Source organism: Vombatus ursinus, unplaced genomic scaffold (assembly GCF_900497805.2).
Source record: "Vombatus ursinus unplaced genomic scaffold, bare-nosed wombat genome assembly UNPS02014779.1, whole genome shotgun sequence".
Classification (NCBI taxonomy): domain Eukaryota; kingdom Metazoa; phylum Chordata; class Mammalia; order Diprotodontia; family Vombatidae; genus Vombatus; species Vombatus ursinus.
Window position 1 is genome coordinate 41,112,481 of NW_020954557.1, and position 25,866 is coordinate 41,138,346.

Consider the following 25,866-nt stretch of genomic DNA (forward strand, 5'->3'; position numbering starts at 1 on the left):
TCTCAAAATTTTCTTCTGCTCTTTCCTTATGCTTCTACCACCCCCTTATTATTCAATGCCCCCCAATTATACTCAAGGCTACTACTGCCCCCCTGGATGGTTCCAGCATCTTCCAGGGGGCAGTATTGCCCACTTTGGGAACCTATAGCTCAGACACGTCTTAGCTTCGTGATCCTGGGTAAGTCACTTGCCCCGGTTTGCCTCCGTTTCCTCATCTGTAAAATAAGCCAGAGAAGGAAGTGGAAAATCACTCCAGTATCTTTGTCAAGAAAACCCCAAATGGAGTCACAAAAAGTCAGACACAACTCAAAAATGACTGAACAACATAACTTCACGCAAAAAATATTTGAAGATAATATTTTAACCATCTTTCTTGAACAAATGTAAATCATAAATCCAGAAACTGGACTGACGATCAATTATGATTAGCTATTACACAATTCACAGAGTATGTGACAGAAACTGAAGACATAATGAAGTCTAAATCCTAGAAATTAAGCCTATAAATCAATTCAAGTTAAGTCAGCAGACATTAAGTACTTACTGCATGCCAGGCACTATGCTAAGCACTGGGGATACAAAGAAAGACAAAAACAGTCCCTGCCCTCAAGGAACTCATCTAATGAAAGAGGAAAGATTTAAACAACTATATACACAAAAACACAAGGTAAATTGGAGGTAATCTCAGAGGTAACTGTTAACATTGAGGAAGATCATGCTTTTTGTAGAAGGTGGAATTTGAGCTGAAACGTGAAGGAAACCAAGGAATACAGGAGGCATAGATAGGAGTATTCCAGGAATAAGGAACAATCAACAAAAATCCATGGAGTCTGGAGGTGTAGTATTATGTTTGAGGAATAGCAGGGGGGGTCAGTATTGCTGGATGATATAAAGACTGGAAACTTAGGAAAAGACCAGATTCAAAGGTTTTGAAAGCCCAACATAAGATTTTGTATTTAATCCTGGAGGTGATAGAGAGCCACTGGAATCTACTGAATGGAAGGAAAAGGGAGAAGAGTGCCATGGTCAGCCTCATACTTTAGGAAGATCACTTTGATGGATGGACTGTATGGAGGACAGACTCCATGGAGGAGAAACGAGGCTGGGAGGGCAACCAGAAGGGCAATATAATAGTCAAGGCATGAGGTGATAAGGGCTTGCACTCCAGTGACCCCTACATCAGAGGAGAGAAGGGTTTTAAAAGAGATATGTTGAGAACACAGAATTACTGTGGCTTGGCAACAGATTAGTTATGAGTGGGGTGTGAGAGTGAGGAGTCAAAGTTGACATCCAAGTTGCAAGTGCATATGATTGAGAGGATGGTGGTGCCCTTAACAGTAAAAGAGAAGTTAGGAAGGGAGTAGGATTTTGCAGAGAAAGATGAGTTTTGGATAGCTTGAGTTTAAGATGTCTACGGGATATTCAGTTTTGGATGTCCAAAAGTCAATTGGAGATATGAGACTAAAGGTCAGGATAGAGATCAATAGATCTGAGAAGTATCTGCATAGAGACGATAATTGAATCCATAGGAGCTGAAATCACCAACAGTATAGAGGGAGAAGAAAAAGACATCTAGGGCAGAGTTTTGGGGGCACTGAGGTAAATGGTCTTGACCTGAAGATCCAGCAAAAGAGATTGAGAAAGAACAATTAGACTGGTGATTGGAGAACCAGGGGAGAACAGTGACACAAAAACAGAGAGAGAAGAGGGAGCATCAAGGAGGAAAGTGATCAAGAATGTCAAAGGCCTAAAAGAGGTTAAGAAAGATGAGGACTGAGAAAAATCGATTATATTTGCTAATTAAGTGATCACTGGTAACTCCCAATCCTGGTCTTCTGTACTTTTGAAACCTAAGGACACATTTCTGTGGCCTGAATGAAGTTTCGTTTTCATCTTCGTTTTCATCACAATTTATTTACTGAAAGTTACCAAAAATAAGCATAGAAATTAAGGATTTTCATACGAAAACACTGCCAAGTAATACAAATGAATCCCGCTCTTTATTTTTCCAATCATAGAATCAAGTACATGAGCTACAGCAGACTTTGAATATCATCCAGTCTAGTCCCTTCATTTTGCTGATGAGGAAGGTGAGGTCCAAAAAGGCAAGGTGTCTTTCTCAAGGTTACAAACCTAATTAGTTGCACTGAGATTAGAAGCCAAAGGTTTCATGATAGCCAAACCAGGGCTCTTTCAACTACTCCAAAATTTCAATTCCAAGACCCCACAAACCAGCTTCTTGTACCCAAACTTCATAAGTGTCACACCCTAGATCCAGAACAATTTTCTAGGCATTTAAAGACATGAAAACCATTTCTCTAAGAGTTCTTAATTAATGACTTCACTGCAAATGATAGTATTTGGCTGTCTGTGGGAGCAGTTCAGAGGTCAAGAAGTCCCCTGCCTGGCAAATACTCTGCTTTCACCCATCCCTGGCATTGAAGCCCAAAGCTTCTCAAGAGGAAATAAAGATCCTGATCAAATAAGGACTCTTGTGCTGCAGGAAGCCTGGAAAGTGAGAAAAGATGAGTTCTCAAAAAATGCGGAATAGGGATTTGGGGAAGGTAGATCCTCTGCTCTCTCTCTTCCTCCCGGACTTAGCCTAAGCAGCTCCATTCAGCTATTGACGCCACTCTCTTCTTAATCCTTTCTCTTCCCCTAGCCCTTTGCACTGGCAGCCCCGTTGTCTTTCCCAGCTTGTTACTAATAAAGTTGTTACAAAGTGACCTTGAGTGTCTATTTCCCCAAACCCCCACCCACCCCGATTCCCCCGCCTCTCTGCCGTAGCCCCCTCCGCCTTCTCCATCCGGGTTCTGGGGTTGGGTTAAGAGGCTGACTGCGCCTGCGCGCCCAGCCCCACTCGGTTCGACCTCTGCCGCAGCTACCCGAGAGAGGTAAGCCTCGGGCGCGCGGGAGCCCGACCCGGCCCAGTCCGCTGCCTCATTCATTCGGGCTGCGTCCGGCACCAGGTGCAGCGCGGGGAGAGGAGGGAACGCAGCGGGTGCGGGCTCTGGGTTCCAGGGAGGGGAATCGGGGGAAGCAAATTCCGAGCTAGCATTTGACCTTAAAGCTTGTTTCCTCCCTCCGCAGAGAGGAGAGAAAGCTGCAGTAAGCCGAGCCCTCGCCTTCCACCACCTGGTCCCTTCTTCCGTCGCCGCTGCCCCAGCTGCTCCTAAGATGTTCGCCTGCGCCAAGCTCGCCTGCTCCCCCGCTCTGGTGAGTGGCCTCGGCGCGGGGAATTAAGGGCTCCGGCCCCCTTGGAGCGTCCACGTTGAATGACAGGGGAGGCCAGGCAAGGCCACGGTGGATCCACTGCAGGCCTTGGGTTCGCATTGCCCTTTTCTCCCGGTTGCTTTCGAGAGCCCTTGGAGGCGGGGTCCCCCTCTTTTCCCCTCCCTGGCTAAGGGGCTGCAGAGCTCCTGGGCCCAGAGAGGTGAGGAGGCCGGCGCGGCCTAGCTGTCAGGCTTCACCCTGAGTGTAGGTCAAACCCCCGCCCCTGGCTCGGTCGCTTCTCTCCGCGGCCGGGCCCAGCCCTCAGGGTCAAGTAAGGGCCTTCAGGGTCATTGCTACGAGTGCGTGGTGGGGGTCTGTTGGAGGGGGTCGGGGGCCTAGTTCCGCGGCTGCGCCCGGGCGAGCTCCTTGCCTGTAGGTCAAACTCTCCCGCAGCCCCGGAGGGAGGAACTTCGCCTCCCCGAGTGGGCGGGGAAGAGCTGGAGAAGGCGCTGCCGGGGCTGCCGGCCGGGCCCTGTGCTGTCGGGGTGTTTGCTGGACCCAGAAGGGCTCGTCTGGGAATCCGGACAAAGTTCTGTTAGGACTGGGTGACCTTAGGCCAGTAGAAACCCAAGGGCATAGGCCGAATTGGAAGAGATCTTCTTGGCTGTTGTAATGATTCCTAGGCTTTGTGTGATAGAATATAATGAAATAGTGCTCTTTTTGACTTAGTGATTAGTGTTCTACCAGGACCTTGGAAATGGAAATCTTAATTAATCTGTTAATATTCAGCCTTTTTTTTTTTTCATGTTTAGGAGTTATTTTTGTTTTTTTAAAAAATCCAAATACTAAAACATGGAGTGGAATGTTTTGAGTGAAATATATCAGCTTCAAAGATAACCAGTCTAATTAGGTTTTCTTTTCCACGTACCTAGGCTATTTATCTCACTTAACAGGTTTTCTGAAATCGGTTTTAGATTCACCAAGGAGTCCTAGAAATAGTTTGTGCTGTAATATTAAAATTAATTAAAAAATTTGAATCAGACCATTGTTTTATTTTTTGGAAAATACAACATATAGTATGATATGCCCCCTAAAAGATCTCTAAGTCAGAATACTGTATAAGTAACAATTCTTTTCTATCTGGAGAATAACTCTAGTCAGTTTTTAACCATTGGTTTTCTCAGAACTTAGAGTACAAAAAAAAAAGTCATTGTAGTTCTACAGAGCATGTGTTTGCTTTTATTATTATTATGTATTATACATATTTATTTTAATTCTAAATATTGTAAATATTTGGGGACTTAATTTGTTTTCTTTTATCAGATCCGTGCTGGATCCAGAATTGTATACAGACCAATTTCTGTAGCAGTGTTGTCTCGACCAGAGGTCAGGACTGGAGAGGTAATTGGTTAATAAGACAACCATATCAAACTAATAATAAGTCTTATGTGTTTTATATTCGTTGTAGTGGGTATCTTTTTGTATCCTCTCTAACAAGGATAAAATAAGGAATAGACAGACACAAGTTCTAGAGATGGAGCCATTCCAGAAGTCCTGAAATCAACACATGGGACTCAGTTGTTATAGATCACATATTTAGAGCTAGAAGGGAACTTAGAGATCATCCAGTACTTAGATTCTGGTTCAGCCTCCTTATTTTACAAATGAGGAAACTGAGACCTAGAGAGGTTAAGTGATTTGTCCAAGGTAATAAAGATAGCAGATCTAAGATTTAAACCTAGGTCCTCAGACTCCAAGGGATATGCACTGTCTGCAATAAAAATATTTTTACGTATATGTTTTAAAGATAAAACTATAGTAGTACAGTTAGGACAGTAGTTTGATAATATAGTAATTTAAATAGCTAACAAATCTAGGTGCTCGGATTTCAAATGATGTGTATGCTCACTCTATATACCCACTGTTTCTAATAAATACATTACTTACCTACATGTATTAAAACTAAAACTAAAACATTAGTTATGGCAATAGCTTGACAATATAGTCATTTAAATAATCTTAACTACTGATTTGACCTTTGTCTTTTTTTTCCCCCTAGGGCAACACAGTATCTTATGGGGCCCAGAACAGGGTGTCTCAGCTAGCACTAAGGGAGTTCCAGACCAGTGCTATCAGCAGAGACGTTGACACTGCTGCCAAATTTATTGGTGCAGGTGCTGCCACAGTAGGAGTGGCTGGTTCTGGTGCTGGTATTGGAACTGTCTTTGGTAGTCTGATTATTGGTTATGCCAGGTAACCTTTTCCTTATCTAAAAGAATTTATGGTCATTTGGACTGCATGCAGGCTAATCTAATTTTATATTTGAAAATGGCTTTATAGAATAGTTAACAAAATCATTTATTTTTCAGTCATCAAAATTATGTTTTTTTGTTGGGGGGGGGGGGGGGGAAGTAAGATCCTCTGTTTTGGACCTGGAAATAATTTCATTGGTGGACATACTTTTAAAATTGCTATGGTAGGAGACTTTTTCAGATAATATTTTCACGTCTTTTATTATTTAAATCTTTATTTTAAAACTATATCATTTGGTTTAGCAATTGATATATTTAATATAGTCTATTATAATCCCTCAAAATATATGAAATATCCTTAAATGTAGGTAGAATGATAAAATGACTCTGAAAAATATTTTTAAAACATTGATTGTTTTTCTCAAAATAGTCTTGTGTTTTCCCTCCCCACCTTATTTCTAATATACTTTAGGTCTTTTAGTAATTTGGTTTGAGCTCACTTGTAAATGCAAGTCTGTCTTTGTTAATAACAACTGCACAAGGAAGAATTGGCTGTTAGGATGGAACTAGTTATTTGTCTAGAGTTCTTTCATATTATGCTGTTTTAACTTAGAAATAAAACAGCTAAGTGTGTTCTTAGTTCTTAGTGTGTTCATGGAAAAGGGGTTTTCAAATAAAAACTCAAGTCATGGCTGACAGAAGTTCACCCTGTTAGGCATGTGACCTTCCAATAAAAGTAGCAATATATATGTACAGTTAAAACTGATTCAAGCAGCATCTTATGGCAACAGCCTAAAAAACCTTTGGGGAAAAAAGAAAAAAAAAAACCTTTGCCACCACCCCTTGCAGACATTGAAACTTAAATAATGTATCAAATAAGACAGTCATATTTGCTCTCTCTTTTTTAGAAACCCTTCACTGAAGCAGCAGCTGTTCTCATATGCTATCCTGGGATTCGCCTTGTCTGAAGCTATGGGTCTCTTTTGTTTGATGGTTGCTTTCTTGATCTTGTTTGCCATGTAATAAATTGCTTCTTGAAATGTTGACATTTAATACAAATTACGGATGTAATTCTGTGTATTTTACTGTGGCTCCGAAAACTGTTGTGTTGGTGTCATGGAAATGTACATTATTTCCAAAGTGATTTCATTAAAGATGATAACTTTAATTTTTGCTGTCACTTGTACTTATTATGTTGAACTTAGCACATGGGAACACATGCTCTGGTATAAATTGTACTGCTAAGCTGAATGAATCTATTAACTTTTTATCTATACTGGTATTTGAGTGATGTAAAATGGAGATTGTTGTATATTGCATCTGTTTTTCATGTTTGCCTAAAAGAAATATGTATGTATAAACAGTTCTTCCATGAGAAATACTGGGAGTTAAGTGCATTTGGTAATGTTATTATAAAAGTTGATTTAAAAAGCAGCATGATATGGAATTGAGCCTCTTCTAAGTTGGTAGTTCATTTCCATATCAAGCCTACCTTTTAAAATCCTTTGCAAATAAGTTTGGTTGGCTTTTTTTGTGACTTAATCTCTAGTTAGTGCCTACTTATCATTATATGTGCAAGAGCCATAGTAAAGATTCTTAAAAATGAATTGTCAAATGTTTTAAATACTTCTCAGATGTTATAACCTTAAGCTATAAAAATCTGATTTAATTTCAGGTTTTATCTTAAATAAGTTTATGGTAAATCCTACCTTCATATATGTGATATATGATATATAGGAAGTGAAAGTAATTGGCAAAGTTTTTTTCTGGTTTGAGTCTGGCTTTCTCATTTAGTCCCATATTCAAATCTTATATTCCAATAAAGTAGCCAAGTAATGCCTCTAGGTGTCATTGGTATTTATGTTGAAGAATGAGGAACAGGATTGGCTAAGAATCTGTCACAAATAGTCTCAAGTATCATAGCTAGCCCAAACTGACAGTTGGCGGGACGAGCATTACTATGTAATGAAGCAAGTTTTCCTCTATATGCAAAGACCTATCAAAGTATAAAACTACGCTCATCATAATCATATAATGCTGATGTAATGGTTTATAAAAGTATTTTCAGTTGCAAAGGAATGTAGAAATGGAGGAAGGGAGGCTCCCCCCCCTCTTTTTTTTTTTGTTTCTGGTCTCATCCCTATTGATTACTTTGTCCTAGTTAGGGACAGTTATGGATAATAAGAATTTAAGAATGAAGTGAACAATAGAGACTTTCCTTATTAGCACTTTAACACGAGAGAAAGTAGCATAAAACTAAAGAAATAAGGTATTTGTTATTCGCCAGCAATTTCTATAGGGAAAATAATCTAGATGTTATATTGAGTGAGAAACCTATGTTTTCAAAAGCTTCATGAAATTTTACACTTAAAAATAATTTAACATTCAGTATATGACCCCTAAAAATATGATTCAGAGTAAACAAACTATTATATTAAATAATGATGCTCTAGGTTAAGTCAGTTCAACAACAGGTCAATGAATAAATCCAAGTTTTCAACAGAGAAGGCCTGGGCAAGAAGTGAATATGGAACTATTTTGATCTTGTCACTAGAGCCTTGGATGAGTAAGAAGAAACTAGTCAAGTATTAGCTTCCCATAGACACCACGGCACTGCTAGGGTTTGGGGAGGAAGCGTACTTAGGGGTTGAAAGTTCACCCAGCCCAGTCACTTGTGAATGAAGGTTGCCTGGCTTGGACTGCAATTTTCTGATTTCCATTACTGGTCAAAATACCAGAAAAAAATCATATCCTTGACTTAGAGAAGAGGGAAAGTCTACCTCTGCTAATGGAAGTTGTGACAATGAATCAGGTTGTTAGCACCTATCCTTGTTGAGAAAAATAATATTGAATTATAGGGAAAAAACCCATAGCTATACTATTAATCTTATTAGGAGGCATAATTAATTTGACATTCATTGAATTCTTTAATAGTTCCTGGGAAGAAGCAACTATAAAGGTACTATTTTCCTAAGATCTATTGTTTGGTAAATAACTTTCTATGTTGATTGGTAGTTTAGACATCATAAAATATTCAGACTAGTGATACTAACTACCTCTGGGTGGTAAACGTCCATTTTAACATTGGATTTGTAGTTACTGAAGCAAAGCTTTATATTTACTTGGATTATTGTCCCTAGTTTGTGAATATCACCTAAAGAAAGAATATGGCATTAACAGATTTTTGAAGCAACTGGCAATATACTGCTTGGATTTAAAATATTACTTGTACTATCACTTAATAAATGCAGATAACTGATTCATGGGTGAATTAATTCCTTATTCATTAAAAAAAATACTGAGTTTCTACTATGTATAACATAACATGCTGGCTGAAAATTCAAAGATGAATAAAACATGGTCTACCTACAAGAAACTTAAGACATTTACACAAATAAGTACAATAGAAAATATAAACAATAAGTGCCTTAAGAAAAAAAAACAAATTGTCAAAATTTAGAGATCACTTTGGTCTGAGTAAACATAAGTCATCTTGGAGGAAATTTCATTTGAGCTGAGCCTTGAAGGATGAGTTGAATCTCAAAAGGCAGTTATTGGAGGAAGAACATTCCAGGTATCAGGAATGCTATTAACAGAGGCAGAAAAAATAAAGAATGTGTTTAAGGAATGGCAAGAACTATGGTCACAGAGGAATACAAAGTTCAAATAGAGTAGTGTGACATCATAGAAGGTCTTGAATTCCAAGCTAAGAAACTGGTTTTGATGGAAAACCAGATAAATTATTTGTTTCCAGCACGCAGTTCCTCATCTGTAAAAAGCAAGATTAATTGTAGGTTCCTTCCAGCTCTTATATTCTGAGTTTAGTTTTAGACACATTGAATGTTAGTGGTACATTCAGGTCCATATTCAGGAGGCAGAAATTAGAGGTGTACCTAGTACATAGTAGGCAAATATTTGGTGCATAGGAGAGATCAAGATTGGTGATTAAGATTTAAGTTATCTTCAAAGAAGTGAGAGGTCAAACTTTGGAAGTGGATTAAATTCCTGAAGAAAAGTAAAATATCAAGGGCAAAAAACATTGGAGAATCACCTAAATTAAAAGGAAAGCTAGTGAAGGGAGCAGTCAAGGTAGGAGGAAAAGTGCAGGATGACATGGAAACTAAGGAAGAGGCCAATAAACTATCAAATACTGCAAAAAAGACTGATGAAATCAGGGCAGCTAGGTGGCACAATGGATAGAGCTCCGACCTTAGAGTCAGGAGGACCTGAGTTCAAATTTGGCCTCAGACCTATAACACTTACTAGCTGTGTGACCCTGAGCAAGTCACTTAACCCCGATTGCCCATCAAAAAGAACAAAAAAAAGGTGAAATACTATTTGATTTGGCAATTAGAAGGTTATTGGTAATAGCTGAGGGAACAGACTCATGGTAGAGTAATTGGGTGGTGAGACAGTAAAGATGGCCAGCATGTCTGTCTGTCACTGGCTTACACTGAGAAGTTTGCTAGTGAAAGGAAGGAGAGAGATGGAACAGTAGCCTTAGAAGTTTTTGTTTTTGTATAGCAAAGACCAATCTTGATTCCATAGGGAAGAGGGGAAGGATGTTGGTGAGGAGGGAAAGACCGAAGATGCAAAAGACAGAGGAGATAATTCTTGGAGCAAGTTCCTGGAAGAGGTAGGAGAAAATGTTATGAGAAGTCCAGAGGAAAGAGGTCAGTTTTAGAAGAGAGACTTCTTCATCTGAGAGAGGATAATGTTGGACAGGACTTTGGAGATCATCTAATCCATTTCACTCAATTTAGAGGCTACACAGGCTCAAAGAAGTGAAGGGGTTGTATATGTATAGCCTATATCAGACTGCATCTAGGGGAGGGAGGTGGGAAGAGGGGGGAGAAAAATTTAAAACTCAAAAGCTTATGAAAGTGATTGTTGATAATTCAAAATAAATTTAAAAGGGGGGGGGAGGGGCTTGTCCAAGGTGTTCCTGTCATTTATGGAAAGATAGCACTAGAGTCCAGATTTCTTAGTCTAGTGCTTTGCGTGATACACCTGAAGGGAGTGGTGTGGAGCTTCTCAAGAATAAGTAATGCTGGTAGAGCTCACGGAGTGGGCTCCTGGTGCGCTCTGCACATGCCTGGTTTATAGAATAGCCTCCACTTCTTCACGGATACAAACTGTGACCCAGCTGAGGTCTTGGAAGAAACAGCAGACTTGGAAGAGCTCAGATGAAGTGCCTCCCTGGAGCAAAGGTACTTCACAATGAGTCAGAATGAATTCTGAGAACTGGAAGGGAATGTGGAGGCCACTTCCTTCATCTCCTACCTACAAGGATCTCCATTACAACATAGGTCATCCAGCTTCTGCATGAAGATGTCCGAGGAGGGGAAATCCACCACCTCTTAATGATGGGGATGAGATCTGGACCTCTAAAAGGAAAAGACCATGTCTTTGGGATCTGGACCCCAAAAAGGAAAATCCCTGGACTTTTCCCAAATCTCTGGTGTTTGCCTGAGGCTGTAATCCACTCAACTGGCCTTTCGTTGTGGCTATACCCAATCTCCCAGTTCTGTTCTGTTACCTCCCAAATGTCCCTGGCCTCTTCCCACCCTTAATCCTATCCTGTTACCCCAGACTACGTGGCCATTTCTGGATCCCTCCCACAGTCTTTCTGTATATAAGGTCCATCTTGTGTCCATTAAGTTACTCAGTTTCTTAAAATCTAGCCAATAGCTCAGTAATGTTCAGATTCCTTAAGAGTCTGGCCAATATGGCGGATATTCTAATAAATTTTGTCTTTGGCTGAAAGAAGGCTTGGGTAGAATTCATTCAGGCAGGACTCCCTGTGTCATCATTCTGGTGTCCCAGCACCCCTAAACATCAATACTAGTACCCCTAAACCTCTAGACTTCAACATTAAGACAATGCATTCCACTTTTGGATGGCTCTAATCTCTAGGAAGCTTTTTTCTGACCAACTTAATTTGCCTTTCTGCAACTTCAAACCATTGTTCTTGTGCTTTGTCCTTCCTCCTCTTCTGTTGTCTCTTTGGGACTCTCTCTTGATGCTCTCACTGGTTTAATTATCATTTCTATCCAGGTGATTTCCAAATCTACATAATCCGCCTCAGTCTCTTTACTAAGTTTCAACCCTACATCACCAGTTACCTATTGGACATTTCAAGTCCCAGGCAAACCTCAAACTCAATATATCCAAAACAACCCATTATCCTTTCCCCCAAACCAGCTGCTCTTATTCCTATTGAGGGCACCACAATTTTTCCAGCTTCCAACGATTTATATCCTCAGTGTTATTCTTTTTATTTTAATTTAAAAAATTATTCATTTTACATTAAATACAAAATGAGAAAAGAAAAAAAATTCCATGTACACAGTAAAACATAAGGGACGATTCAATATAGAAATAACACACTAATATTTCATGAAAGTCTATGTAATAAATCCTATAGATTGTTTTCAAGGCAACCTAGCTTTTCTGTGATTCCTTCTAGGTTTTCTTTTGTTCTCTGCTGTGTACTTTTTGCTTGATATTTTTCTCGTCCCCCCCAAAGCTACAATTAAATGCAAGTATATATAAATATACATACATATCTATATACATATATACATATGTATATACATACATACTCATTCGCATACTTCTATTTGTCAGTTCTTTCTCTGGAGGTAGATACATCTTCCTTCGTAGGTCCAAGTCTTTCTACGTTTTTCTAAATCAACCAGCTTATTATTCCTTTTATCACAGCAGTATTCCATCATAATCAATATCCTATCAAAGAGGTTATCTATGAAAGTTCCTCCCAATTTTCTGCTTTCCTTCTAATCTTGGCTACATTGATTTTATTTATGTAAGAAAATTTTAATTTAAAATAATCAAAATTATCCATTTTATATTTCAACAATGCTTTTGCCTTATAATATAGTTTAAGGTCTGGTACTGCTGAATCTCCTTCCTTTTACATTTCCGCCTCCCTCTTAGGTTCTTTGAAATTCCTGAACTTTTGTTCTTCCAAATGAATTTTGTCACCATTTTTTCTCAGTATTATAGTTTTTTAGTAATTTAATTGGGATAGCATTGAATAAATAGATTGGTTAGGCAAAATTGTCATTTTTTATTACACTTATCCCTTCCACAACTTCCCCCATTATGATTTCAATATATTGAGAGCTAGCATAAGAAATTAAACGAGAATTTTTTGGGAGTTTTGCAGAAGTTGAAGATGACATGCAAAGGCCAGCAGACAACACAGAGCCTATGACCAAATACTTAACCAAATAAGGCACTGTAAATAACCCATAAAAGAAAAAGTAAAAAATCAGACTTCTTCTCTGGTATGAAGGGATGGCCAAAAAATCTTATGCAGATTTTCCAGATCACAGGGGTGGGGGGCATGCCCCTAACCCCAGGAATGTGCAAGAAATAACTATATTGGGTTTATGTACCCATGAACAATAAATATTTCTCCAATTATTTAAATATGACTTTATTTGTATAGTGTTTTATGTTTATGTTCATATAGTTCCTGTGTCTGTTTTGGCAGGCATACTCTTGTTTTTTTACACTAATTATCTTATTTTATTTTTTTGGCTAGACGATGGAGTTAAGTGATTTGCCCAGGGTCACACAACTAGTGTGAAGTGTCTGAGGCCATTTCTGAACTCAGGTCCTCCTGACTCCAGGGCCTGGAGCAAAAGTACTTCACAATGAGTCAGAATGAATTCTGAGAACTGGAAGGAAATGTGGAGGCCATTTCCTTCATCTCCTACCTAAAAGGATCTCCATTACAACATATGCCATGAATGGTCATCCAGCTTCTGCATGAAGATGTACAAGGAGGGGAAACCCAGGGCCAGTGCTCTATCCACTGTGCCACCTAGCTGCCCCCTGTCTAATTATTCTAAATGGTCTAAAACAACATTGAATATTAGTGACACATAGTGCAGTTTCCCCATTTTTCTCTTTCAATTGAATCTATTTTAGCTTTAACTTTGTCTGAGATCGTGATTACTTTGATTGTTTTTACATCATAAATTCTACTCCAGCCCTTTATTTTATCTCTGTGTGTATCTCTCATTTTTATCATGTTTCCTGAAAGCAACATATTGTTGCATCCAGATTTTTAATTCATTTGGCTATCTGTTTACATTTTATAGGTAAACTTATCCATTCACATTCTAAGTTAAAATTACTTGTATATTTCCCCTATCCTATTTTTCCTCACTATCCTTCCTGCCCTATTTACCCTATCCCTCCTCACTCATCTAATTTACTTTTACCTGCTACCTTGTCTTCTGATTCCTTAATCTGACCACCCCTCAAGAATCTCTCCCTTATTTTCCCCCCACCTTAATCTATCTTTTAAGAGTTTCTGCATTGTCCCCTCCCCACTTCCTAATTCTTAATCTACACATCCTTCAAAAAGTCCTTCCCTTATCCTATCCTGTTGTCCTCTTATTCCTTTCCAAATTTATAAGACTTTTATACTCTTATAGATGTATATATTGTTCCTTCTTTAACCCATTTCTGACGAGAGTGAGGTTCCAGCACCATCAGCCCTGCCAACTTGCTTCTGTATCAGTTCTTCTTTTTATCCTCATTTGTATGAGATTACCCCTTTTTATCTCTCCCTATGCAGTTTAATTTTTTTTTTAGAATCATCACATCATACACAGCTCAGCCAAGGCCTTTCTTTTAAACTACCCAAATAATGATGACGGTCATAAGAGTAATGATAACATTTTCACATATAAGAATCAAATAGTTTGACCCTACTGAGTCCCTTATAATTGGTCTTTAATGTTTACCTTATATTTGTCCTGTATCTTACATGTCAAATTTTCCATTAAGTTCTGCTCTTTTTGTCACAAATATCTGCGAGTCTTTTAATTTGTTAAATATCTTTTTTTTTTTATTCAGGATTATACTTAACTTTGCTGGGTAAGTTGTTGCTGTTGTTCATCCTTCATTCTCAAAGAGGACCATGACATCAGGAAGGAGATGTCATTACTTGCAAATGAATTGGATTTAAGTGAAGGAGGGCTGTGCAAAGTCACCAACCTCACTCTTTCCTCCTGAGCCATCTGCGTCCAGTGGCAAGATACAGGTCAGGACAACAGGAGATGGCCCCAGATGCAGTGGGAGGCCTTCGTCTTTCTGAGCTAATGTCTTTCCCAGGCCTCAGTTTGTCTGACACAACAATTAAGGCTGGTTAAAAAACAAGGCAAAGAACAGCCTCTTTTACCTAGTCAAAAATAGTAATAACAATAATAATGATGATGATGATGATAAAATCAATCTGGGAGAGGAAGACTTTCAGGGTTTCTAGCCAAAACAGAAACAATTGCTATTTACCAAGTTACCCTTGGTCATAACCCCAGCTTATTGGCTCTATATAATGTTCCCACACCTACGGTCCTTTAACATAGTAGCTGCTAGGTCTTGTATAATCCTGATTGTAGCTCCACGATATTTAAAGTTTTTTTTCTTGTTGCTTGCAATATTTTCTTCTTAACCTGGGAGCTTTGAAACTTGGTTATGATATTCCTATAAGTTTTCCTCTTGGGATCTCTTTCAGGTGGTGATCAGTGGATTTTTCTATTTCTGCTTTACCATCTTGTTCTAGAACTTCAGGGCAATTTTCCTCAGTAATTTTTTGTAATATTGTATCAAGATTCTTTTTTTGATTGTAACTTTCAAGTAGTCCAACTATTCTTACATTGTCTTTCTTCAATCTCTTCTCCAGATCAGTTGTTTTACTGGTGAGATGTTTCACACTCTTCTATTTTTCATTGTTTTCATTTTGTTTTATTATTTCTTGATGTCTTGTAACATCATTAACTTCCCTTTGCCAGTTCTAGTTTTCAAGGAATTATTTTCTTCCTTAAGTTTTTGATTCTCTATTTCTAGTTGGTTGACTTTCTTTTCATAATTTTCTTAGATTGCTATTATTTTCTTTCCTAATTTTTCCTCAATTTCTCTTATTTGATTTTTAAAGTCCTTTTTAAGTTCTTCCAAGAACTCTTTTTGGCTTGTGACAATTTGCCGTTTCTCATTGAAAAAGGACCTATAGTAGCTATCTACAGTTGGGTTCTTTGTCCTTTGCTTACTCATTTTTATTTTATTTTGTTTTTAGTAGCTTATTATAATCAAATTCTAGTCCAAAAGTGTGAGGAATGATGCCCCAAGCTGCAGGTCCTTCTTACTTTTATTTTCTGAGCTCTGTCCTGGGGCCCAAACTTGGGCATTCCTCTCCACCCCTAAGGCCCCCAGTCATACTATCCTGCAAATGATCTTGCTCCCTATGGCCTTTCTGGTGGCTACAAGCTTCAATTGTCCTCTCTGCCCTGGAACTGAAACCAGGGACTCTACTCTCCTGCAAAGTCCCATAGCCAGCAGGGTCCCCACCCCTCTGCTACCTCATTTACCAGGTATGTGCTAGCTCCTTCTCCTCAGCCACAGCCTGGGACCACTTCTGGTCAGCACAGCTATGCTTGGCATCCCTTGACAGTGGAAGACACCTCAGTCTTCTCCTACTCAGCTGTCCAACCCCTACATTGTCCATGAGGTAAAAGTTCCTGAGGCTGAGGCTGCCTCTCAATCCAGCTGCCCCCAGGGTTTGTTGTTTGTTGGTTCCACAGATTCGGCTGCGCTCAGGCTGAACATCCATCCTTGGAGGTCGAGTCTTTCCTGGGGTCTTCTCAAGTTGTCTTAGGTGGACAACTGCTTTCCCCCAATTTTTCTTTTTGCTGCTCTACGTTCACTTTGAGGTGATGTTTTGTCTTTTTTTGTGGAGGAATTTTGGAGAGCCTAAAGTTTCCTGACCTACTTCTACCATCTTTCCAGAATTCTCTCCCACCTCAATATTATTCTTCATTCCTACTTCTTCCCCCCTCCATATATACAATCAGTTGCCAAATACTTTGCCATTTCTATCTCTCCATCTCCCCCATCCATTCCCTTCTCACTCCTCAACATCCACCACTTAGGATATACCTTCACCACTTCTCACCTAGACTACTGGAACAGCCTGCTACTTTCTGTCAGGTCCCCACTCACATAAGTCCTCTACACAGCTGTTAACATGATTTTCCTTCAAGTGCAAATCTGACGTTATTTCTCCTATTCACTAAATTCCAGTGGTTCCCTATTATTGTCTATAGGACATACGTACTCTAGGACAATATAAACTCTTGTTTAGCTTTTAAAGACTTTCAAAACCTGACCCCTTCCTATCTTTTTAGCTTCATTACTCCCCTTTATTAACTCTATGGTGCAGAAAAAAAAATGGAGTTCTTCCTGCTTCTCACATACAGCATTTCATTTCCTCTTTGTACCTTTGCACTGGCCATCTTCCATGCCTGAAATGTACTCCCTCCTCACCTCTATTTTACAGAATCCCTCATTTCCTTCAAGTTCTTCAGCTCAAGTGCTATCCTCTGCAATCTAGTTTTTTTTAAACTGTCTTGGGCCGTGACCCACAGTTTCAGAAGTGCTGAAGGGGAAGTTTAAGAAGCCCTCTTCTACATGAAGCTTTTGTGGATCTTACACACTTCCAGTGCTTGCTCTTCCTTGTATTAAACTACCTTGCATTTGCTTTATCTTTACTCTGTATAAATTTATCATTAAGTTGATTAGAATTTATTAAGCATTTGCCATGTGCCATTCACTCATAAATGCTGGGGATACAAATAAAGGCAAAAACATGATTCCCTACCCTCAAGGAATTCACATGAATAAAAGCTATTTCATTTTTGTTCTTGTACCACCCTTGCATCTAGCACAGTTTTAGGTACACAGTAAATGCTTATTAAATGTTCATTTGTTGTCTTCTTATGATTCTGCTCTCTGTAAAAACAATAATAGGTAGCATTTATATAGTTCTTTAAAGTTTTCAAAACACTTCACAAACATCTCATTTGTTCCTCACAACAATCCTGGCAGCTAAGTGCTATCATTATTCCCATTTTATTGATGAGGAATCTAAGGCAGACAGAGGTTAAGTGACTTGACTTGACCAAGGTCACAATGCTAGTGTCTGAAGCTAAATCTGAATTCAGGTCTGCCTGACTCAAGGTCCAGTGCTCTAACCATCATGCTACCTTAGCAACCTCTGGTATCAAAAAGAACAAGTCTGATCTCTTTTCTACATGATTGCCCTTCAAATTCTAAACCATATTTATCATCCCCTTTCTTAGTGTAATGGAAAGATTATTGAACCTCATAGTTAAGTAATGTAGGTTCAAGTACTCGCACTGTCATTAATAACTATGTAACCTTTTTTTCATTTTATAATCTTGTTTTCCCTTCAATTACATGGTAAAACATTTTTTAAACATTAAAAAAAAAGTTTTGAGTTCCAAATTCTAACCCTCTCTTCCTCCCTTTCCTCCCCTCTGAGATGGTAAGCAATCTGATATAGTTTATTCATGTGCAATCATGTAAAATATTTCCATATTAATCATTTTGTACAGGAAGAGTTGAATAAAAGAATGAAAGAAAGTGAAAAATGACACATTTAAGTCTGTAATCAGACGATATCAGTTTTTTCTCTGGAGACAGATTGTATGCTTCATCATTAGTCCTTTGGAATTATCTTAGATCGTTGTATTGCTGACATTAACTAAGTCATTCAGAGTTCTTTACCATACAACACTCCTGTTAATGGTTCTCCTGGTTCTGTTCACTTTACTTTGCATCAGTTCATGTAAGTCTTTCCAGGTTTTTCTAAAGTCATCCTGCTTGTCATTTCTTTTTTTTTTTTTAATTAATTTATTTTGATTTATCAGCAATCACTTCCATAAGCTTTTGAGTTTTAAATTTTTCTCCTCCTCCCTCCCCAACACGTCACGCAATCTGATATAGGCTATACATATACATTCCTATTAAACATATTTTCACATTAGTGATGTTGTAAGTAAGAATTAGAACCAACAGGAGGAACCACCAGAAGAAGGAAACAAAACACAACAGAAGAAAAAAAATAGCAAATAGTATGCTTCGATCTGCATTCAAATTCCATAGTTCTTCCTTTGGATGTGGATAGCATTTTCCATCATGAGGCCTTTGGAGATGTCTTAGATGCTTGTATTGCTGAGAAGGGTTAAGTCTATCAATATTAGTCATCACACAATGTGACTATTACTGTGTACAATGTTCTCCTGCTTCTGCTCACTTCACTCAGCATCAGACCACACAAGTCTTTCCAGGTTTTTCTGAAGTTTGCCTGTTCATCATTTCTTACAGCACAATAGTATTCCATTACATTCATATACCACAATTTGTTAAGCCATTCCCTAATTGATGGGCATCCTCTCAATTTCTAATTCTTTGCCACCACAAAAAAAGGTGCTAGAAATATGCCCTGCTATAAATAAGTCCTTTTCTTTTTTCTGATGTCTTTGGGCTATAGACCTAGCAGTGGTATTGCTGGATCAAAGGATATGCACAGTTTTATAGCCCTTTGGACATAAATAACTATATAACTTTTAACAAGATATTTTACCACTCAGAAAAAGAACAGAATAGACTACATAATCAATAAATTCCCTTAAAATGCTAACATTCTATGATCCTAGGACCTATTTCTAAGGGTTAGAACGACTGCCAATGCTATGAAGTGGTAAGGGGTCATCCTGAGTTTACAATTGGAATGTGTGATCCCTACTCAGTGGCAGGATAAAAAAGTTTGAGGGAAAAAAGTGATAGAGAACACCAAAGGAAGATGGGAATGCTGTGCTACAGCAGTGACAAAACTCCTCTGATCCTGTGAGAATGTGAATGTAAGAGTTCTTTGAGGCCTTCTTTGTGACCTATGACAGATGGCAATGCTCTGGATGATAAAGACTTAGCAAGACTATCTGCTAAAGAAAGGGGCTAGCAGAGGACACTGCAACAAATTTCAGCCAATTCACAACTCACAGGTGATTCTGTCACAGGGAAGAATGCTCTTAGTGCTATGATGCTAGGAAATAACAAGATCTTTCAGACTCAAGTCTCTTCTATGTTTCTTATTCCTTTATTCCCCCTACCTTATCCCACCCCATCCTTTCTTCAAGTAAAATCTTCCTCTTACAAGTGACTGAAACACAAGAAGTCCCTAGGCTTCTGGGTAGGAGCTTGAGTCAAGCTGAAATCTGAATTGCCCTTCTACTCCCCTTCTACCCAAACATACTATCCTTAAACTCAGGATTGTAAAGGGGATTTCAGAAGATCATTTAGTCCTATCTCATTCATTTTACAGATGAGAAAACTGAAGCCAAATGATTTGGGCCCTTTCTCTGATTAGCCTGGGAGAAGAGTTAAATGAACACAAAAGAAAGTGACAGGGGCATAGCTGAAATGGCTGGTGCACTGGGATTAAAATGTAGAGATAGATGGACCAGAGTGAAAATGGCAAATTTAAGAAGGAATGAGGAAGATGGAAAGTAAAAGGATGCTGTGGTCAAAGAAGGAAATAAGAGGAATTGAAAATATTTGTGGAACCAAATAAATCATGTTGACTACACTATAGTTATAGACTTAGGCTTTAAAAAAAAAAACAAACCCAAAATCAGACACTAACTTGAAAAAAAGTTAGATTCTTTTGTTTCTTAGTGTATTTTTAAACTGTCTTCTGCCCTTATGAACACTTCTTGTATACTGTGTTATTTCTACAAATGTTATTTAGACTTGGGACTGAAACTCTAAATTTTGTTCTTGATGGGTGCTTTAATACTTCAAAGTTACAGATAATATTCTTGATTCCATTATCTCAATAGTAATGGAATATATCAAAGAAATTGAAGGCAGTAATCTCTGCCTTATTAATGGCAAAGTTATTTCACTTGTATTAGGTGATTTCATTTATAAACTGTAGTTATAGGTGTCATGACTTTTTATATTGAGATAACATGCTACTAATAATAATCTGAAATGTGATAACCTGAGGTGTAACTGTGGCAAAATCTGTTTTTGTCTTTTCCCCCCTTGAAGACTTTTTGGTTTATTGGTAAGGCACAATTTGAAAAACTAAAAAAGTTTTAATTCGAATTTGTTTTAAAAAAAGATTAAAATGTTTAAAATGTCCCTTGGTTACTACCCTGTCTTTAATCCCACCAAAATAATTTCCAAAACATATTCAGTTGTTAGATTTTTGTGTGTAAGACTGTGAAAGATAATTACAATTCTCATACATTGATGAAAAGTAGTAATATATAATTTCAAAATGGAACACAATGAGGTCCTGTTTCTTTGGGGCTTTTTATTTTTGAAGAGCAAGAAACAGGATAACATATGATTGCTTAGAAAACGAAAATGGTCAGACAAAATTCTGTATAATTTTTTTCCCCAAGAGTATTAAAATTATTCTCTCCTCCCTCCTTTTTTAAGTTCTTTTCTGAAAATGTATAGCATTAGAATCTTAGATTCATATCTATATATCTCTACACCTAGTCAACCAGCCTCCACTTCAAGATCCATAGTGACAAGGAATCCTATATTTTAATGACAGCTCATTCTTGGTTTTTTGAGACGTGTAACTATAGGAAAAGTTTTCCTTATTTGCCTCCCTGCAATTTACATCCAATGGTCCTGTTAAAATATAAAATGTAAAACTATCAAAATGTTTTCTTATAAATTTCACCTTATTAAATTTACAATTCCAATATTTTTGGATTCTAATTCTGTCATTCATTTCAACAACGTGTAAATATAATTACCCAATATACTAGCTATGCTCTTCAAACTGATGTTGCCCACAGTTCTGAAAAGAATGCTGTCTTTATCTTTATCTAAGTCATTTGTTAAACAATATAACTAGCCAAGGACAGGGAGAGCTCTGCAGTTCTCCAGGAGAGACCTCCTTGAGACTTACGCTCATTGTTAATCATTATCATTTTCTCTGAGTTAGTTACCTGGTTCTGAACATCCCCAGTCACCTCCTACTCACCCCCTTTCTCCACCAGAAGCTTCTATCTCTCTGTCTGGTCCGTTTTTCTTTTGACCAGAAGTATGATTTCACTGCTATAGGGAGCTCCCTATGAGCAGTCTTAGGGTTGTTTAGGGTGGTGGGACATTAAGTAACTTGCCTGTAGTGATACATCAAGGATGTATCAGAGGCAGTACATGAATTCAGGTCTTCCCAACTCTGAAGCTATGCCTCTATCATTCACATCTTCTCAAACTGTTCCTAAGAATATGACAATAATAATTCACATTTCTATAGCACTTCAGAATTAGTGAAGCACTTTCCTCCTAATATCCCTGGGAAGTAGGATGTACAAGTTGTTTTGTTTTGTTTTGTTTTTCTACTGGAGAAATGGGAAAGTGAAAGCTCAAAGATGTTAAATGGCTTTCCCAAAGAAACAACTAACTAGTATGTTTGGGGCAGTATTTGAAACTTGACTCCATATCTAGTGCTCCCCTACCCAGTACACCACAAAGAAGTTTTGTACAATTTCTTGTTGATATCCAGCTATATTGTCAAAATGCTCTTCTCCCAAACTATTAACTTTGTCCAAAATTAAAATGAGGTTAGTCTGGTGCCATTTGTTCTTAATTCTTGTCAGTTTGCAGTGATCATCTCTTTTCTTCTGAGCACTTAAATACAGTTGCTTAAATAATCCAACTCAGAATTTAACTAGGAATTCTTTTTCCTTTTGAAAAACAGGACATTTGCCTATCTGTAATCTCATTGTACTGCTCACATTTGCTGTTCCTCAAAGATCACACAATGGTTCAGCAATCATGTCTATGTTTTTTCATTACCCTGAGTTGTAATTCATCTAGGCTAGGTAACTGTGTCATTAAGGATGTTATGACAGAACTCTTACCATCTCCTCACTTAATTTCTGTTTTAATTCTATGTTAACTATTCTTGTTTCTTCTTTCATAAGGGAAGATTTGGAAACAAATCTTTATTAGAGAAAGGAGAAGCAAAATACGAGTCCACTAGTTTAACTTTTCCTCTTCCATGTGTTATCATCTGTCCATTCATTCCAAGTAGGGGTCCTATCCATCTCTTGATCTTCCCTGTTCCTAACACATCTTTTAAAAAATCTTTTTGTTGTTCTCGTCTTTAGTATTTATCACAAGACTCGGCTAATTTTCTGAAAATAAGTTATAGTCTTCATGAAATCACTATTAGGATCTAGTCATTATTTTGTATTCATTCTCAATTGCCTCCTTTCCCTCATCTGTCTCATGTTTTCTTTAAAATCTCAGTTCATTGATGAGCTCCTTATGCACTTAAAATTTTAAGATAACCACCTCTTTTTATTTATAATCATTGACAACTATAATGCCAAAATTCTCTGCTTGATTTTCCCTGAAGTCAACTTTCCTTTTAGTCTTTGGCTATGGATTTCTATCCTTTGAAATCTGATCTTTTAAAGATTAGAGTATTTCAGACTATGCCTAGCATTACTCCCTCTCCATCATCTTCTCTAAAATAGCATGATCGCTACCTTGCATGGTTTCCATTGCCACTTGGTGCAATGCATAGAGTGCTGGGCCTGGAGTCAGGAAGACCTGAGTTCATAGGCCTTAGACACTTACTAACTGTGTAACCCTGGGCAAAGGCTCTTAACTTCTGTTTTGTATCAGCTTCTTCATCTGTAAAATGGAGATAATAATAGCACTTACCTCCCATGCTTGTTGTAAAGATTAAATGAGATACTTATAAAGCACTTAGCACAGTCCCTGGCACTATATAAATGTTGGCTAATATTATTATTTTTATTTGTCAGAGTCAGTTTCAGAAGAGCAGTTCCTATCATTGTTTCTCTCATCTTCTGAAAGATCAAATTCACAACAGGGCAAATAAAGAATTCAGCTTTTTTGCTTTTAGCAGAGACAGTCCTTCAGCACTATATGTTTTCTGCAACAGTTTAGTGATCTATGCCAGGAACTTATCATCTATTTCCTGGCATTTGTCCAGTGACCAGTACTACACTTTCCATTGTGATACTAGCTTTGCTTCTTCCTTTGGTGATCGTTGACCAAATATCTCCCATCCATGCATACACCAGGTAGGTAAATATCTTCTTTTTTTTTTTTTTGCTTTTTGGTGAGGCAATCGGGGTTAAGTGACTTGCCCAGGGTCACACACAGCTAGCTAATGAATATCTTCTTGATGAATGTTATTATACTGGCTTCTGGATTCCTTCAAATTCTAGCAAAAAAAAAAAATCCAATGTTCTATAAGAAGCCTCTCCTGCTCTTTCTTAATGCTCCTGCCTTTCTGCTGCTGATTATCTCCAATTTATCTTGTATAATCTTGTTTATACATAGCTGTTTAATTGTCTCTTCCACTGGACTATGAGTTCCTTATGAGCAAGAACTGTATTTTGCCTTTCTTTATAGTATCAGTGCTTAGCACAGTGCCTGGGTATTTATTTAGTAGTAGGCACTGAATAAATGCTTGTTGACTGGCTGACCTATATTGAATAGGTAAAACTAAAGGTTTTTACTATGATATATACGCAATTGCTACAGAGAATGTAACAGTCAAATGTTCAATTTGGTCAACAGGGAAATCCTGTTCAGGCAGCCTTCCTACTTTTACCCTAGTCCCAGGGGACACACAGTTTTTAGACTGTCAACAAACCTGAATTTAACATCTGGTACTCTAAATAGGAGATCCTTGTCCAATGACCAATGAGTAGATATACTGCTAAAGCAGCTGAATCATATCAACCTTGATATTCTTGCTATAAATGAAATTAGAAGAAAAAAGTTGCAGCTAAATGGAAGGATGACTCACAGGTACTCCTAGGAGAGTAAAAGGAAGGAGTTGGAGTAGGTGTTATTGTATACTCAAATGCCTAAAATTAAAAAAAAATACAGCATTTTATAGGACATTTTGTCATTGAAATACAAATGATAAATATCTGAACAAAGATTACCATGAAAATAACTTTAGTTTACACACCAACATCAGTTGCTAAGGACAAAGCAGCAATGAAATTCTACGAAAAGCTTGCTAACATCCACTAAATCAAATCAACCTACTCTGATATTTGAAGACTGATGTAAAGCCAAGAAAAGGTAAGGATGGGAGAAATATATTGGAAAGTTTGGTTTAGGAGAAAGAGAAATGAAAAAGGCTTTCATAGAAAATAAAAGGATATATAATGTAGAGGTTTCATGCCTCTACATCATGACCCATTTCTTTATAAAAAAGGGGGGGAATTGGTACAGACTGGATATGGTAGGCACCAAATACCATCATGAAGAATGAAATTTACTATATTTTAAATCTTATTAAAAAAACATACTATGAATGTGAAAGTTTTCTCTGAGTCAGCTGTCTCTGCAGTCAGACCATCAAGTCATCAGAGCTGAGATCAGAATTTATAACAAACAAGAAGAATTTGAAAAAGATATGGCATATGACTGAAAACATTTAATCTTGAATTGTTTTAAAAAGCAATCAAAAATCCAAAATGGGAAATGGACAACAAAAATGACAATTAATGACTATAATAATTTCATCCAGAAGTTAAGCCAATTGCCACAATAAGGAAAACAATAGAGCCTCAAAAGCCTAATAGCAAACATTTGATTTATTTTCCAGAGGCAAAAATATGGCTGGCAAAGGCAATACCAGATTAGAATATAAACTCATTTATAAAATCTGATGAAGTTTGATAGATGATTATGAATAAGATCATGTCATAAAACAGATAGAAGCAGTGAAGGGTAAAAACAGTTTTTAAAAGGCTTGGAAAGATACTTGAACAAAGTCATCCCAAGTATATTCAAGGATAAAAATGGAAAGAGGTTTATAAAGAAGAAAAAAGGATGGGAACAATTTGTAAAAAGTAAGGAAGGCTTCCAGCATCCCTGTGTCATATTTTTGGAAGAGCATGTTGGAGAATCACTTAGGATGCGCAGGTATGATTGTGCTATAATCTGCGGAAGGAACTCCCAAATGGATGAAATCACAGATACATTTGAGTATCTGAGTTTATTATTTCTTCTCACACAAATAAAAAAAAGATTTGAAAAAGTTCTGGAGATTTCCCCATCTCATTGCCTTGGGATAACTTCTGAATGTTTCTAGTAGGTCACCATACGGCTGCCTAAGTATATATGTTAATTACATTACAAGTCTTCTTCCTTCAGTCAGTAGCAAATATCCTATTCTTGCATAAGTGTGTCCCCCTTATTCTTCCATAGAACATTAGGAAATAGTTTCTCCTTCTAAAAACCAGCCCTATGCTCAGGGGGAACCATGTTAAATGGTTCCCAATGCCCAGAGTTTCTTATACCCTCTCTTCTATTAGATTCTTCTATCTCATTCATCTTCTTGACCCTTATGACACTTGTTTGGTTCCCTGCTTCTGTCTCCTTAGAGTTTCCTTCTTTTTCTTCCTTATTTTCTTCTTGAGGTTTTTCCGTCTGGTGACAGGGTATTTTCTTCCCGGCTAATTTGGAGAGTAGA

The 25,866-nt window shown here is 37.8% G+C and overlaps 1 protein-coding gene across 2 annotated transcripts; it reads left to right on the top strand.

Annotated features, from left to right (window-relative positions):
• The first annotated feature begins 2,800 nt into the window (after positions 1-2,800).
• On the top strand, positions 2,801-6,633 carry ATP5MC3 (ATP synthase membrane subunit c locus 3). Of its 2 annotated transcripts, none has more exons than XM_027866152.1 (5): positions 2,801-2,894; positions 3,091-3,216; positions 4,537-4,614; positions 5,273-5,466; positions 6,374-6,633. In XM_027866152.1, the coding sequence occupies exons 2-5, from the start codon at positions 3,178-3,180 to the stop codon at positions 6,486-6,488; spliced, it is 426 nt and encodes a 141-aa protein (XP_027721953.1). In that variant the 5' UTR covers positions 2,801-2,894; positions 3,091-3,177; the 3' UTR covers positions 6,489-6,633. The 2 variants fall into 2 exon arrangements, with proteins under 2 accessions (XP_027721953.1, XP_027721954.1); XM_027866153.1 differs by having other exon boundaries at positions 2,884-2,969.
• Positions 6,634-25,866: the final 19,233 nt, after the last annotated feature.